The sequence below is a fragment of the Seriola lalandi genome, unplaced genomic scaffold, assembly GCF_002814215.2.
Source record: "Seriola lalandi dorsalis isolate HSWRI2012SDOR001 ecotype SW California unplaced genomic scaffold, Sedor1 jcf7180002054947, whole genome shotgun sequence".
NCBI classification, from domain to species: domain Eukaryota; kingdom Metazoa; phylum Chordata; class Actinopteri; order Carangiformes; family Carangidae; genus Seriola; species Seriola lalandi.
The window spans coordinates 1,313,620-1,329,576 of NW_019525498.1; the positions used below are offsets into that span (position 1 = coordinate 1,313,620).

Below are 15,957 nucleotides of genomic sequence, written 5' to 3' on the forward strand. Positions count from 1 at the left end.
GCCACACACACACACACACACACACACACACACACAGAGCGCTCACAATGCCCTCTGCTGACCAGCCATTGTCCAGCGCCCAGCAGGTCTCCCCCCTGCCAGAGTCAGACTGTCAGCTGGCCCCAGAACCGTGACATAACGGGAGTCGGCCCTCCTGGCTGCGCCCGCGCCCCGTTCTGAATGGGAAATAATGAATCAGACCCTTTTTGCTAAGTTGCCCAGCAAAGCATTTTTCTTTTTCCCACATAATATCCATCCTCTCTCTGTCTCTTTCCGCCCCATACAGAAATCTGTAAACGCACAATAGAGGCGCACCAGTCTGAGCATGCCAGGGTGATCCCGGATCATTCCACATGTAACTGCTGCATAAACTGCCATTTTATTAAATTTATTGTGTCCAGACATTTTTTGCAGTGAATTGGTCGAAAATGTGACTCCCTAGCAGTTTTTTTTTTTTTTTTCTTCTTTCTTTTTCTTTTTGTTTGGATCAGTGCCCTTTGTTCACCGAGGGGGAAAATCCTGTGACACTATGGTGCATGTGACTACTAGTGCCGTGTTGCTTGACAGTGTAGTGTAGCGCCGTCTCTTCCTCCTTTTTTCGTCAGTAGGTCTGTGTGCTTCACCTTCCTCTCGTTTTTTTAACCAGCTGAAAGCAGAGCTGGAACTGCCGCATCCTGATGTGTTTTTGGGTAGGCGGGGACTCATCTTTTTCCTCAAGGGGTCAGGTTAACTTGTAATTAATCTTATTTCAAGTTGTTCAAGTGCTGAAAGCAGGTTCGGTTTCTTATTTACTACTTCATGTCAAACATCCACGGTTTGTCTTCTCGGCCTGCCGTTCGGTTGAGTGGTGTTCACGGTGCTTCTCCTGCCAGAGAATGCAGTTTTGAATTTTGAACTGGAGACGACATGGCGGGAGTCCTAACCTGCTTTCAGCCCTGCAGTGCAGTTTGCTCTGTTCTTAGAAATACCTGTGTTGATTGCATCAACACCTCCGACAGTGCACCGATCACCTGAAGCACTTGGCGCGCCGGTTGCAACAGTTCATGTAAGAACTGGCACTTGGAATAGTTTCCCTCTAGTTTGTCTCTCACGGCTTTTTGGAGTGGTTTCATTCTTTTCCTGAGGACCAATCTCTGCTCTTACATGAACGACTCGACTTCCTGTCAGATGACTTGGGTGATCTGCCACAACTGTGGTGTTTTTTTTTTTTTTTTTTTTTGATTTTTTGAAGAATTTGAACTAGCGCTGTTCAAATACTGAAGCAGTTTAACGCTAACTGTTCTTGGATTAAGTACATTTTAGCCTTGTTGGTGTGGATCATTGCAACTTTGTTTTATTTTTATACTATGAACTCAAAATGCATTTTTGCAGTTAAACAGTAATAGAATTTTATACAAAAAATATTTTGTATTTTTGCTGCGGACCAATCTTTTTTCTTTTTTTTTTCTTTCCCCTTTTTTTTGTCTTTTTTGTTTTGTTGTGAAACAAGTGTTCAGGCTAGTTTGTTATGAAGTTAAGGGATGACCTTTTCAAAGTTGACTAAATCATGTAGTTTCTTTTTTTTTTCTTTTATTCTTTCACTCTCCTTTCCTTTTATGAATCTTGTGAGAGGAAGGGAAAGTGGAAGCTTCCCCCGGGTGAGAGAGGGTGCAGTTGCAGGATGTATCAGGATGTACTGAAGGAGAAACCTTGCTGTTCTAATTCTTTCTTTTGCTGTTCTTTGGATGGTCAAGATGTGCTACATATATCTGTGCTCCGAGCTTGATGCTTAAATAAAGATACTTATCTGTGCAAATGCTGTGTTTCTTTATTTGAAGCCTTTTTTTCAGAACCTTTTGGAGCAAAGATTGATATTAATATTATTTTTATTGACTTTGTAAGAAAATACAAGAGCACAAAACAGACAGGTGAACCGAGGATGAGCCAATAAGTAAAAGAGACTGAATCAGTCAATTCAATATAAAGTCTAAATAATTTAAATAAGACATGATGACTCTTGTATTCCACTCTTCGACATATAATGAGCCATGTGGCTGTAAGATGAACCCATGTGATCAGACTATGAGAGAGAGACAGATGAAAGAAGACCAATCAGATCCCAAGACTTCCTGACTCTCAGTCCCTAACCTTAGCTTCAAAATCAGAGGATCCCACAATGCAACTGGATAACATCTGTCATTAGACCTTCCCTGCCATGATCAGTGTGACTTGGCCTTTTGTCCGATGACTAACGAGCTCTCGAAGTATAAAAGTTCTAACGACAAGTATAAAAAGTGAAAGTACTTGTTCTGCCCTATTATTGAGATATATACATAAAACTAAGTGTAACTATATCTGCTTTATAAACAGACAGGAACTTTAATCCAGTGATTTAGCCAACCTCAAGTGTGAATCTCCATGGTTTAGATTTGGCCAGGATAGTGACTCATACAGGTGTATTTATCCTAAATGATTGGTCAGTCAAAATGAAACTAAAAAACACAAAAATGCTGTTTCCATCTTCTCAGAGAGGAAGATTTTTCTGCTCGATCAAAAGAAACTGAGAAAAAGCCTCCCACTGTTTTCTCAAGGTTTTAAAAATAAACAGTCAGTCTATGAATAAATATTAATCTGCAGATTTATCCACAATGAAAACAATTGCTGCTTACGCATGAATGCATCATCTGATATGTGATATAACAACCACAGGGGCCGTTTTTCTGCATGTGCTTTTACATTTCTCAGTATCCAGCAGAGTGACCCCTGTCACTTCATTTCCATGGGTTAGAACAGTCTACTAGGTGTATTCATCAGGCTGCTTTCAAAGAAATCCACACAGTGTCAGAGGGTCATTTTTTAAAACAATTTATTAAACAACACTCTTCATCCTGCCACACAGTGAGTCAGTGTCGGTGATAGAAATTTAGGGTTCAAAACTGCCTGTAAGTTTTGTTGTACTGTTGGCAGGAGAATATAAACAGGTAGGGATAGTCTTATCTCTAAGATTCAGTTCAATTCAACTTTATTTATATAGCACGAAATCATAACTAACATTATCTAAATGTTATCATTTATGTTTATTATTTATGACAATATTATAGAGACAAACCAACAGTATTGATTCAGAAAAGCAATAAAAATAGTAGAAACTTGTAAAGCCTTAAATATGTTTCCTTTAATATATTTGTTTTGTGTTTGGTTTTGTCCTTTTGTCCTTCTGAAATACTTTTTATTTTTTTTTACTATTTTATTTTCATTGTTTCATCATACTTATTTATATGTTGCACTTATTTCCTTTAATAGTATTCCTTTTATTTGTATTGTGCATATTTTACTATGCGTCTTATTGCAGAAGTTATTGTTGATTCATCGACTTTAAATGCGTAATTGTTTTAATACGATAAAATGGAAAATGTTTTGTACAATAAAGCATTTGAAATAATAATTAAAAAAAAAGGCTCTGCGAGGGTCAGTCTAGTTTTCTGGTTTTGGTCTGTAGCGCCCCTAGTGGACGGTCTGAGGATCCGGCCGCAATACGTACAGTCACGCCCACTTCGTGTTACGTCATACCGCTGCGCCTCCCGGTCCGGTGTGAAATGCGTTAGCTGCTTCACTAGATGGCGGCACTCGACTCGGAGCAGGATATCAACTACCGGAAAAGACCAAAGAAGAAGAAAAACCACCAATGTTGTCTTCCGCTGCTTCACTTCACGTGGGGGAACAGCACGAGCGTTTGATCCTCTGTCAGGACGAAGAATAAAGACACAAAATGACACAGTTAGACGGTATAGTGTAAGTTTACAGTTTACTGTCTCGGTCCTCTCCGCAATTAGCTTGATCGGTGTTAGCCTAGCATGCAGCTAGTGGTAGTAGTAGTCTAACATCAGCTTCGTGTATAGACAGACATGCTTTTACATTAGCAGTGTGCCATCTGTGTTAGGAAGAAGAATAAAGACATAAAATGACACAGTTAAACGGTGTAGTGTATGTTTACAGTTTACTGTCTCGGTCCTCTCCACGGTTAGCTTGTTCGGTGTTAGCCTAGCATGCAGCGAGTAGTAGTAGTGGTCCAACATTAACTTTATTAGCATTAGCAGTGTGTCATCTCTTGTCTGTGTGAATCCTCAGAAAACCCAAGTCGAAGCGCTCCAAGCGGTTCTTGGAGAGCAGGGCGCCGAAGCTGACGGAGGATGTGAAGACTGCCATGATCATGAAAGGAGGGAACACCAGTCAGACCATCACCCAGGCCCTCAAGGACCTAGTAAGTGACCACTCAGTGAGGAAGACCACCAACACATGAGCTGCTGTGAAGGTTTAATAACTCTCAATAAACCACCTCTTGTATATTTCTTTTCGACAGGAGGTGGAGTTCAAAGAGCCAATCAGTGTATAAATCTGATATGAAACGACCAATATACAAAGTTAATGTGGTGAAATTTAGAGGCAGATTATAACAAGACACTGTCAGTCTTTTAATTCAGTGGATTTACACATGTGGTGTATCAAATGTTCATCCATGTAACAGCAGTTTCTCACCTGGGGGGCTCTTATACAAAATCTCTGAATTGCTAAAACACTAAAGACTATTCTTTGAACCCAACACTCAGTGGTCTGAACACATTTATTGAATCTATCACTCTTTTGGCAGAAGCATAAACAATTTTCCCCTCATTAGACACAAGTTTCAGGTCTCATTTGCGCACACGGTGCATTGTGATGCACTCCCGATTAAAAATTATAAACAACAGGCAGCAACAGATAAACACAATTACAGAACAGATGTCATAGTTTAAACACAAGAACTCAAAAGTGTTTACACTTTCTGCCAATGATGTGATGAAACTGAGTGCACAGGTTGATGAAGGTTGGAGTTTGAAAGAAACAATGGTGGAAAATAATCTGAGAGTTAGAGGAGGAAGAGCCAGAGCAAGAACAGTAATTTCAGATTAAATTCAAGTAACTGTAATACTGAAGTTTTACTGTGAAACTGTGAATATATGTTTTTAAAAACATAAAATGCATTTTCTCTATTATAAAGAGTAAATATTTCTGGAACTTCGAACTTTGAACACAGTTACTTTCATTTTTCTATGTAGTGTGTAACGAACGCTCAGTGGTGTTTTATTTTGATTTGGGTGATTGGGTTTGGTGAATGTAGTTTGACAACTGAGTCTTGTGTTTACAGTCTAAAGAAACGTATTTTACAGCAGTTGTGAAATACTGGATTTTTACTGTTGAGTCTTGATGTTTCGATGGAGGGATTTCTGCCTTTTAAAAGGAAGTCTGGAGCCTGGACAGTATTTTCAATATAAGAGGAGAGTGTTTTCTCACATAAATCATCAGACTGAATCAGTGGATTTCAACCTGTCTATTAAACCTATGCTGTGTTTGTGATTGAGCCTGAATGAACAATCATGACTCTGTGGTTCAATTGTGAATTCACATAATACAAATAATGTGTTTTCCTGCAGTATTCCCTGAAGAAACCCAATGCTGTGCTGTACAAGAAGTAAGTGATTTACAAATATATTGAACGTCACTTTAAGTTCTTTTGGACAAAACAGTGTCAATTCATCACGTAGCTTTGCACTTTCCTGTTTCAAATAAGTAAAGTGCAAATAAAATCACAGCATTAGGTTCTTTTAAAAATGATTAAGTGTTTATTTTATAAGTGTGTTACAAATGACTGATGTGATTGTTGACGGGACATTTGTCTTGTATCATCATGCAACAAATGGTTTAATGTAACTAAAGTCAGCATTTTATTTTGACAGTCCTAATGCAAGTGGATGTTAATGTATTTGTTCACCAACAATATTTCCACTGAGTCTCAGAGGGAGATATCAACAGAGAATCGACAGTATTTTATTTTGACGTCCCATTTACAAAACATTTAATTGGTTTGTGGATAGAATAATTTATAAGGTGCAGAACAATGGGAATATTAACGAAATGAAAAGCATATGTTATAACCCACTGTCCCAAATAATCCAGCAGAATCTATACTGAATTGATCTTGGCCAATAGTTATCAATTCAAAGTTAAATAAAAACTGTAGAAGTGTTAAGTGAAAAGTTCATCTGTGGTTGGTAAAATCTGTGTTTCTGTTTCAGGAAGAACATAACTCGGCCATTTGAGGACTCAACATCGCTGGTACGTGTGTAGGAAACAGATGTTTCATTAGAATTGAATGTTTGTACCTGTTCACCAGGTGTATCACTGATCATGGTGTCAACTCTTTATCTCAGGAGTTTTTCTCCAAGAAGACGGACTGTTCTCTGTTTCTGTTTGGCTCTCACAACAAGAAACGGCCCAACAACCTCATATTTGGTAAATTCTCTCTCACTCAGTTTTTATTTATTTTATTTTATAGGAACTTTTTATAAACATTTTTTTACGTTATTTTACAGAAGAATACACAATACTGTGCTTGACACAGAAATAGATTAAATAACAATAGAAATACTAAAATAAATGTTTCCTTGGTTTATTTGCAGGTCGTCTGTTTGACTTCCACGTGCTCGATATGATTGAACTTGGGATCGAGAAGTTTGTCTCTCTGAGTGACATCAAGGTAACGGCTGTGGTTGTGCTAAATTTAAAAACATTCTTTAACCGATCATTAAAGTAACATTAACGATCAATCAATCAATTAGTTATTTTAAAAAATAACACCGTATGTGTTTTTAGTCCTCCACGCCGGCGACAGTCAGAGCCGGAGGCCATATTGTTATCGGGTTGCCCGTCCGTAGGTCCGTTTCTTGTGGACGTGATATTTCAGGAAACACCTCGACAGAACTTCTTGAAATTTGGCACAAACTTTCGCTTGGACTAGAGGAGGAACTGATTAGATTTTGGTGGCTAAAATGAAAAGATCACAGTGACCGACGCAGTATCTCCTGAGCGCCTTGTGGTTAATTAGATTGTGTGTGTGATGAACAAAAGTAAACACAGTATTCTACAACACGTCATGTCAGCTGTCTGGCGTATCATTTGGTTATTTTTGACGTCTCTTACAAAGATACATCATGGCATTTTTTTAGTGACAAAAAAAAAATCATAACAGGCTGAACTGTTCATTGCCACCATGTGTTGCTATGACAACCGAACCAGCCTTACGAAGGAAGGCCACAGTGACCCCTCGTCAAACAGAAGTATAAAAGTGACTTCATTCATTTGACAAAGCAGAAAAAACATCAGTTACTTCCACAGTTTCTTTGAACCATATACTTTCTACCCTGTTTTCCACTGACATCAACTGGGTTTGTCTTTTCTGTTGCAGACCAGTAAGTGTCCCGAGGGGACGAAGCCCATGCTTGTGTTTGCAGGAGAGGCTTTTGATATAGACAATGAGCACAAGCGTCTGAAGAGTCTTCTCACAGGTAAACACTCGTGATTAAAGGTGTTGGAGGTGAAACTGATGTGATTGGTCTGCTCATGTTGACCCCTGTTTGATTCTCTGTTCAGACTTCTTCAGGGGTCCCACTGTGTCTGCAGTGCGTCTGGCAGGTTTAGAGCATGTGCTGCACTTCACTGCCCTGGACGGGAAAATATTCCTGCGCAGCTACAGGTACTGAAACTGAAATCTCTTGGTGTAAAATGAACTCGTCGCTCAGAAACTCACATTTGAATCCTTTGTAGAAATGGGTTTGAAGAACAAATAGAAGCTTGTTTATAGAGACATTGATGTAACGTGTAACTGCAGGTCTCTGTTGAAGAAGTCCGGCTGCCGGACGCCGCGGATAGAGCTGGAGGAGATCGGGCCGTCGTTTGACTTTGTCCTAAGAAGAACACACCTGGCTTCAGATGACTTGTACAAGTTGGCCCACAGACAGCCCAAGGCCCTGAAGGTAAAAATCATCTGGATAAAATAAAACTCATGAAATAAACAGGAGTTTTGTCACATTTCAGGTTAATGGAGAACAAAAAAAACAAAGTATTGGAGAGTTGAAAAATGCAACGGCTGCTTTTCTGTTCTTAGATCAGGACTGTCAGTGGATTGAAAAGATCAGGTTTCTCCTCAAGGGGGCGCCAGATGAAAGGCCATGGTGTTGCTTGAATTTAAAAAAGTTTAACCTCTGTGCAGTTACCATGGTAACTGTGGTTCAAGCGACATACTAACATGAGCATTAGAACCCTTTAAACTCCACTGACCTTCCATTGAGCCAGTCAATACAAACTCCTGCTGTGCAGCCAAATATTACTGAACCCACAGAATAAGAATCATAATGGTGATAATAAACAGTTAATAAAGGAGTTAGAAATGTAGCTCGGTCCTCGCTCATTAAGTGCTTTGTATAAAAGGAGGACGACCTTAAAATCAATTCTTCATTTAAAAGGAGGCGAGTGAAGACTTGTTCAGGTTCACAGCTGAGCTGCAGAGTTTTGAATTAAAGAAGAAGGTTATTTTAACTTCTAGAGGAGTTTAAATCTACCAAATACTGAACTTTTAGCAAATGATCTAAAGTTATGCTCAACGCGTCTGGAACATTTCTGCCTGATGGAGTTGTGCAGCCATAAAATCCTGGAACCGTGGCTTTGAGCGGTTTGACGTAAATGTCGTCTTGTTTCATTGGAAAGATGAGACAGGCCGATATAAGATACTGTCTGTGTGGAAAATGATTAACATCCGTTATAGCTACTGAAAGCTACGACTGTCACACAGATAGATTGAAAATTAAATCCAACAGCACAAGAAAAAGCCACAAACCTGAAGATGTAACATCTGATTTCACAGAAACTTCAACAACTGAGAGGTTGAGGAGGATGCTGGGTGTCAGAGGTCTGTTAGTTTCCTTGCCAGTGTTCAACAGACATGTTTGTTAATGCCCATGTTTTACACCTTTTCAGGCCAAGAAGAAGAAGAACATTTCCCACGATGCCTTTGGTACCAAGTTAGGCCGGGTGCATATGCAGAAGCAGGATCTGTCCAAGCTGCAGACACGCAAGATGAAAGGCCTGAGGAAGAGGAAGGGGGAGGTGGTCGCCGAAGAGCAGGATGGACAGACATCCAAAGTGGCCAAAGTGGACAGCTGATGTCTGAGAGAGACAGCTGGACTCATTCACCACCTGTGCGTGTCCATCCCTTTGTTTCTGAGACTGACCATGTGCTGATCATTACCAGCTTTTTACTGTTGGAGCGACCCGGCGTGATAGTGGCCACCAGGTCAGCATCCAGATCTATTACTTCTTTTCTTTCGTTTCAGCCGTGTGTTTTTCCACGTGTTACATTCAGATGCTTCTTCGTCTCGAGCGTTGTAAACGTGTCAGCTCTCGGCTTGTCTGGTACTGAATTATCAACAGATTTCTTCGTTAATTTGAAGTGTGTAAGAAAAACAAAGAGATATTTTACTGGCAGCACTCGCTTTAAAGGAAATAAAACCTTCTAATCTTCCTGTTTTATCATTTGAAGTTTTTATAAATTTATTAAAATACACACAAACAGACATTATCATCTTTGGTTATGAGATATTCAAAAGTCTGTGATAAACTTTTTTTTCTTTTCCCAATGTTTATGTCCGTCCAGCATAAATAATTGGTCAGTAAACGCATCATGTGGAGCTTAGAAGGAGTAAAATAAAACCTGTGTATTATCTTATACTGAATACATTTCAATACATTTCCCCCTCAGCCTCCTTTAATATATTTCTCAGTATTGGACATTATTTTTAACCATTCCTCGTCTCCAAGATCACACATCACAGATTACAGATGTCTTTTTGTAAAACCACCAAGGTGCACCACACATCCTGTGAACCTCTCTCCAGACCGCTCTAGAAAGAGCCAATACTGGGTTTGAAGAGAAATCATGTCTATTAGTGGTTGACATTTTCTTTTATATTGATCCTTGGTCCCTTCTTGTCCCACAGGAAGTCCTTGATAATTCTATTAAATTGCTTAAACGACTGTGTTGGTTTACTAACAGGCAACATTATGACTGTCTGAGCTTTCTGGACTGTTTTTACAGCGTTCATTTTTAAAACTGTGTTCACTGTTTTGACTTCACGACCATTTTCTTCATAATGTCACATTATTTGTCTACATTGTTTGTCTTTTGTTAATTGCTACCAGTTTAACCGGTCTCCCTCTCTCTCTGGCTAATTTTTTAATAACAGTAATTAATACAAGATTCATTGTTTTCCATTAGTAATTATTGATTTAATGTTCTGGTATTAACACTTACTACGTGGTTACTTTGACTGAATGCACAGGGAGCACATCAGATTAGAGACCAGTGATTTATAAATTTATTTATGTGAGCCATTTTAGCCTTTTAGGGATTTGGGATCAGTAGAAAGAGGCTTTGTTCATTATTTTAGAGGCTTAACATTAATGCTCCTTTCCTGAACTCTGGGGAAATCCACCTCTGTTTCTTTTAAATGATAAAATATTATACGGACAAAATGTTAAAAAAAAAGTTTAAATGCAGGTATTAAACCTTTAAGTACAGACAGAAATACAGATAGTGACAAGTTAAAGGAAAAACCTGTAAAATGAGAAACAGGAAGACAACGCCTCCATCCACAGGTGACAAGGGTTCACTGATGAATCAGATGCTGTGGCCTTCACTGTCACCTGATCTCAACACCTGTGGGAGGTTTTGGAGTGACGGCGCTCTCCACCACCACCACCACCACCATCATCATCATCATCATCATCATCATCATCATCCCTCCAGCAGGTTTTCCAGAGACTTGGAGAATCGACGCCAAGGAGCACTGAAGCTGTTGTGATGGTACGTGGTGAAACAACAACTTACTCAGACACTGTATGTTGGTTTTTCCTTCAATTTATCGCCTCTCTGTAGTTTGATTTGACACTGTGCAGAAAATCATTCAGTGTTTTCTAAAATGCTGAATCTCAAAACACTAAGACCACAGGAGTTTGAGAGCTGAACACACGTTAACAGATTATTACCTACAGGATTATACCACTCTGTATAGCACAACATTGGTCAACACAATCAGCATTAATACTAATGACGGTTGGAAATATATGGTGCCGAAAAACAAATAATAATATTGAGGACATTAAAACTACACTTTTGCCCCTGTGGTTCATAATTAGTCAAGAATAACTCTTGAAAGTGTTGTAATTTTATTTTAATTATGTAATAAATCCAATATATGAGCAATAATGGCCACTCCTGTTTAAGATAATTTACCAAACTATTAAAAATCATATCTGTATCATCATAGCTTGTTTTGCTAACTGCAACATTTAGCCACTATTTGTCTTCAAAGTATTATTTTTTTTTAACATACTTAATTGTCAGTTAATGTCAATCAAACATACATTTCTTGTTATTTAAATATTTTGACACAAACTAACCCTAACCCTAACCCAACCCACAACACATGATCCGTCTGATGTTTCACTGACATCAATAATTAGACAACTAGCTTTGATTAATCTGAAGAGGGCCTGTCGTTCTTCCAGCTTCTTTTTGTTATTATTGATTTTGTAAGTTACCTTTTCCATATTATATATATATCTTACTGTTTCTAACCATTTTCTTTAACTAGGGAGGTTCCAACTTTTCCCAGCACTTTATTTGCTAAAGAGCTTAATGATCCAAAATAGATATTCTTCCTTTTGCAGACTTTTTGGACGTGTTCCTAAAAGAATATTTTATTTTTCTAGATCCCCCACTTTCCCGAACTTCTGTTCTATAGTGTGTAAAATATCTGACCAGTTCGTTTGGATTATTTTTACATGTATAAAACATATGTCCATAATTTCCCCGCATTCTCTCCAACAGCTTGAGTTCTTCTTTGATTTAATCATAATTTGTATGTCTTGCCCACTAACCTATGGAAGTGATTATATTAAATAAAGTGGGAGTATAATATTAGGTTTTTGGAATATTTTTCTGTATTCTGTGTCTTCTGTATTCTGATTTCTGTGGTTTTGTGCTCACCGCAAAGATCCTGCTGCATGACTGTGTTCTTGCTCAGCACTTTCTGTTTCAGTTTCAGCAGCTGGAAAGGGGAATGGAGACCTTTCATCAATGTGGGGGCGGGTCGGGGGTGGAGGTAAACTGTAACGGAACTTCTAGTTTCCTGTCATTGAGGGTGACAGATACAGATTTTTTTTTTTTTTTTTAATCCCAGTGTGGGGGAGAAATAAGTTTTTTCTTTTCTTTTTTTTTTCACTTCAGATAATGACACCATATATAACCAATAAACAGCACGCTAGTATTTTTTTTTTTTTAACCTCAACAGGATGATGTAATTGGTGAAGTGCAAGTGTGGAAACCATGGTAACAGTCCGCCCCGCCCCTTTGCCACTGTCTTCAAGTGACCCAGCGCTGAACCGACCGGACCGTTGGAGTAGTAAAAAGGCTAGTTCAAAATTAATAAAGTAATAGAAGTGGTTGTTTTAAACGCAAGCGAAAAAGAATTAAGAAGTGTGCCATCTATTGATCACACGTTCCTTGTCAAATGGAGCGAGTCTGACCCAGCGTTGAGGCGGGAAATCAATGAAAATGGCCGTCCTTACATTTGTATCAATTTTTAACTGTCTCGCGATGCATCGTTATATCCCCCCGCGTGAGGTCACGGCTAACGGTAGAGACGTTAGAGGGGAGTTAGTAACTGTTTTGTTAGCCTAATTAAAAAACGCGGTATTATCCGTTAGCTACGAACAGTTAGTGGCCGGGAACTGAACCTGCTACTCACCCCTTGTGCGCTAAAACATTTCAGTTGCGTCATTTCTTATATCGGAATGTGTAAAAAAAATTATAAGTTTCCCATTTAGCCAACAGTAAGTAAGCTAACTGCAGCTAGCATGTAGCATGCTCTCTGTTTCCTGTGAGAGAAGAGGAAAACGCATGGCCGGTCTGTGGGGGGATATAAGCGGTGTTTTCGGGCAAAGTAACTCAGTGTGATGGCGTTATTTCCCATTTGTGGTACTGAGTCTGTAAGTGAAACTAGGGTGTGACAGCGGTTTAGAGTTTATACCACTTATGTGACAGGAAACATGATGAAATGACAGCTATAGTTACAATAAGTGCACCAGTGTTGCTTATAAAAATGATTCACCTCCCCCATTAGTAAACCAGTTCTGCAGAAATATGAATCACCTCTGCCATGAGTAAATCAGTTCTGCTATCACCAGTTTATCACGTTATTTTCTCCCTTTTTAAATTAATTTGACTGCACTTTATCAGGCAGACTCTCTGCTATGCTTGTTATCGTCCAGGAAATAGAAAATAAAATAAAATGTTAGACAGTCTTTTTTTTTTTTTAAAGTCAGACAACACATGCACAATGAATATGAATGATGCAATAGTTTCCATGTTTCCTTTTTCTGAATTATTACATCAGACATACAAAATAAGGCACTAAAGAAGTAACTTAGCAAACAGAAAGTGGTAAAATAAAAAAATATATATTTAAAAAAGAATATATTCACTGATTCTTATGGTCCAGGAAATAGTAAATAAAATGTTTGAAAGTCTTTTTTAAGTCAGACAACACATACACAGTGAATATGAATGATGCAATAGTTTCTGTTTCTCTTCTTTTTTTTAAATCATTACATCAGACATATATAATAAGGCACTAAGGAAGTATCTTAACAAACTGAAAGTGGTACAGTAAAAATATATATTTAAAAAATAATATATTCTCTGCTTCTAATGGTCCAGGAAATAGTAAAAATAAAACCTTTGACAGTCTTTTTTTAAAAGTCAGACAACACATGTACAATGAATATGAATGATGCGATAGTTTTTCTGAATTATTACATCAGACATATAAAATAAGGCACTAAATAAAGTAGCGTAACAAACTGAAAGTGGTACAGTCAAAAAAATATATATTAATATTTTAAATTTGGAGCACAAAATGAAGGTTTTCACAGCTTTTCTATCACATGAGGTAGATAATGTTCTTATATCATTTTCACTAAGACCAAAGCAAAACATTTCTTCATTGTTTTTAGTGTGTGTCTTCTGGTTACATATTTTGAGATATACCAAAAAAATGCCAAGCATACGCTAGTTGTGTATACTTGGCATTACCGAGCGGTAATGGAAAATGATCACCTGTTCATTGTGTAATGCCCCTCCAAAGCTCCATGCTTCAGAGGTCATCAGGTCAGTTTTGAGGGACTGTAGGCCCTTTTATGTGTGTCATTGTTTCCTGTGGTTTATTTGCAGGTTGTCTGTTTGACTTGACTATTTTAAAAAAAATAACACCAAATGCGTTTTTATACCTCCACGCCAGCGACAGTCAGAGCCGGAGGCCATATTGTTTTCGGGTTGCCCTTCGACCCGTTTCTCATGGACACGATAGTTCAGAAACACCTCGACAGAACTTCTTGAAATTTGGCACAAACATTAGCTTGGACTCGAGGATGAACTGATTAGATTTTGGGAGTCAAAGGTCAAAAGTCAAGGTCACAGTGACCTCTTAGATCAGGACTGTCAGTGGATTGAAAATATCAGGTTTCTCCTCAAGGGGGCGCCAGATGAAAGGCCATGGTGTTGCCTGAATTTAAAAAGTTTAACTTCTGTGCAGTTACCATGGTAACTGTGGTTCAAGCTACATACTAACATGAGCATTAAAACCCTTTAAACACCACTGACCTTCGATTCGTCTCCAAGATCACACCTCAGGTCTTTGTGCCTAATGCTCCTCATATTTTTTACAGATGTCTTTTTGTAAAACCACCAAGGTGCACCACACATCCTGTGAACCTCTCTCCAGACCGGTCTAGAAAGAGCCGATACTGGGTTTGAAGAGAAATGACTGTGTTGGTTTACTAACGGGGAACATCATGGCCGCTTGCTCACAACCATTTTCTTCATAATGTCACAGATTATTTGTCTACATTGTTTGTCTTCCTTCAGTTTTGTTAATTGCTACAGGACCAATTTAACCGGTCTCCCTCTCTCTCTGGCTAATTTTATAATAATAAGTAATTAATACAAGATTCATTGCTTTCCATTAGTAATAATTGATTTAATGTTTCTGGGATTAACACTAACTATGTGGTTACTTTGACTGAATGCACAGGGAGCACATCAGATTAGAGAGCAGTGATTTTTAAATTTATTTATGTGAGCCATTTTAGCCTTTTATGGATTTGGGATCAGTAGAAAGAGGCTTTGTTCATCATTTTAGAGGCTTAACATTAATGCTCCTTTCCTGAACTTTGGGGAAATCCACCTCTGTTTCTTTTAAATAATAAAATATAGGGACAAAATGTAAACAGAAAAATAGTTTAAATGCAGGTATTAAATCTTTAAGAGGGAAATACAGACAGTGACAAGTTAAAGGGAAAAACCTGTAAAATGAGAAACAGAAAGACACTGTGCAGAAAATCATTCAGTGTTTTCTAAAATGCAGAATCTCAAAACACTAAAACCACAAGAGTTCGAGAGCTGAACACACGTTAACAGATTATTACTTACAGGATTATACCACTCTGTATAGCACAACATTGGTCAACACAATCAGCATTAATACTAATGACGGTTGGAAATATATGGTGACGAAAAACAAATAATAATATGGAAAACATTAAAACAACACTTTTGAAAAACAAAAAAAAACAGGTGACAAAGAGACATTATAATTCAGTATTAAAGAAAAGTGTGGTTCATAATTAGTCAAGAATAACTCAAGAATAACTAACTTTTTTTTAAAATTATGTATGCTTTCCTGAACTTCTGTTAAAAAAAATATATACATATATGTCCATAATTTCATCACATTCACTCCAACAGCTGGAGTTCTTATTTGATTTATTCATAATTTTTATGTCTTGCCAACTAACCTATGGAAGTTATTATATTAAATAAAGGGGGAGTATAATATTAGGTTTTTGGAGTATTTTTCTGGAATCTGTGTCTCATGACTTCTGTAGTTTTGTGCTCACCCCAGAGATCCTCCTGCGTGATCCGACCGTGCTTGCCCGGCACTTTCTGTTTATTTTTAGTGCTGGAAAGGGGAAGTGAGACCTTTCATA

General features: G+C 38.1%; 1 protein-coding gene across 1 annotated transcript; it reads left to right on the plus strand.

The window, feature by feature from the left end:
- Positions 1-3,614: 3,614 nt before the first annotated feature.
- On the plus strand, positions 3,615-9,373 carry rpf2 (ribosome production factor 2 homolog). Its single transcript, XM_023394279.2, has 10 exons — positions 3,615-3,771; positions 4,108-4,240; positions 5,451-5,488; positions 6,093-6,132; positions 6,228-6,309; positions 6,477-6,553; positions 7,262-7,361; positions 7,447-7,549; positions 7,685-7,829; positions 8,830-9,373. The coding sequence occupies exons 1-10, from the start codon at positions 3,749-3,751 to the stop codon at positions 9,013-9,015; spliced, it is 927 nt and encodes a 308-aa protein (XP_023250047.1). The 5' UTR covers positions 3,615-3,748; the 3' UTR covers positions 9,016-9,373.
- The last annotated feature ends 6,584 nt before the right edge of the window (positions 9,374-15,957 follow it).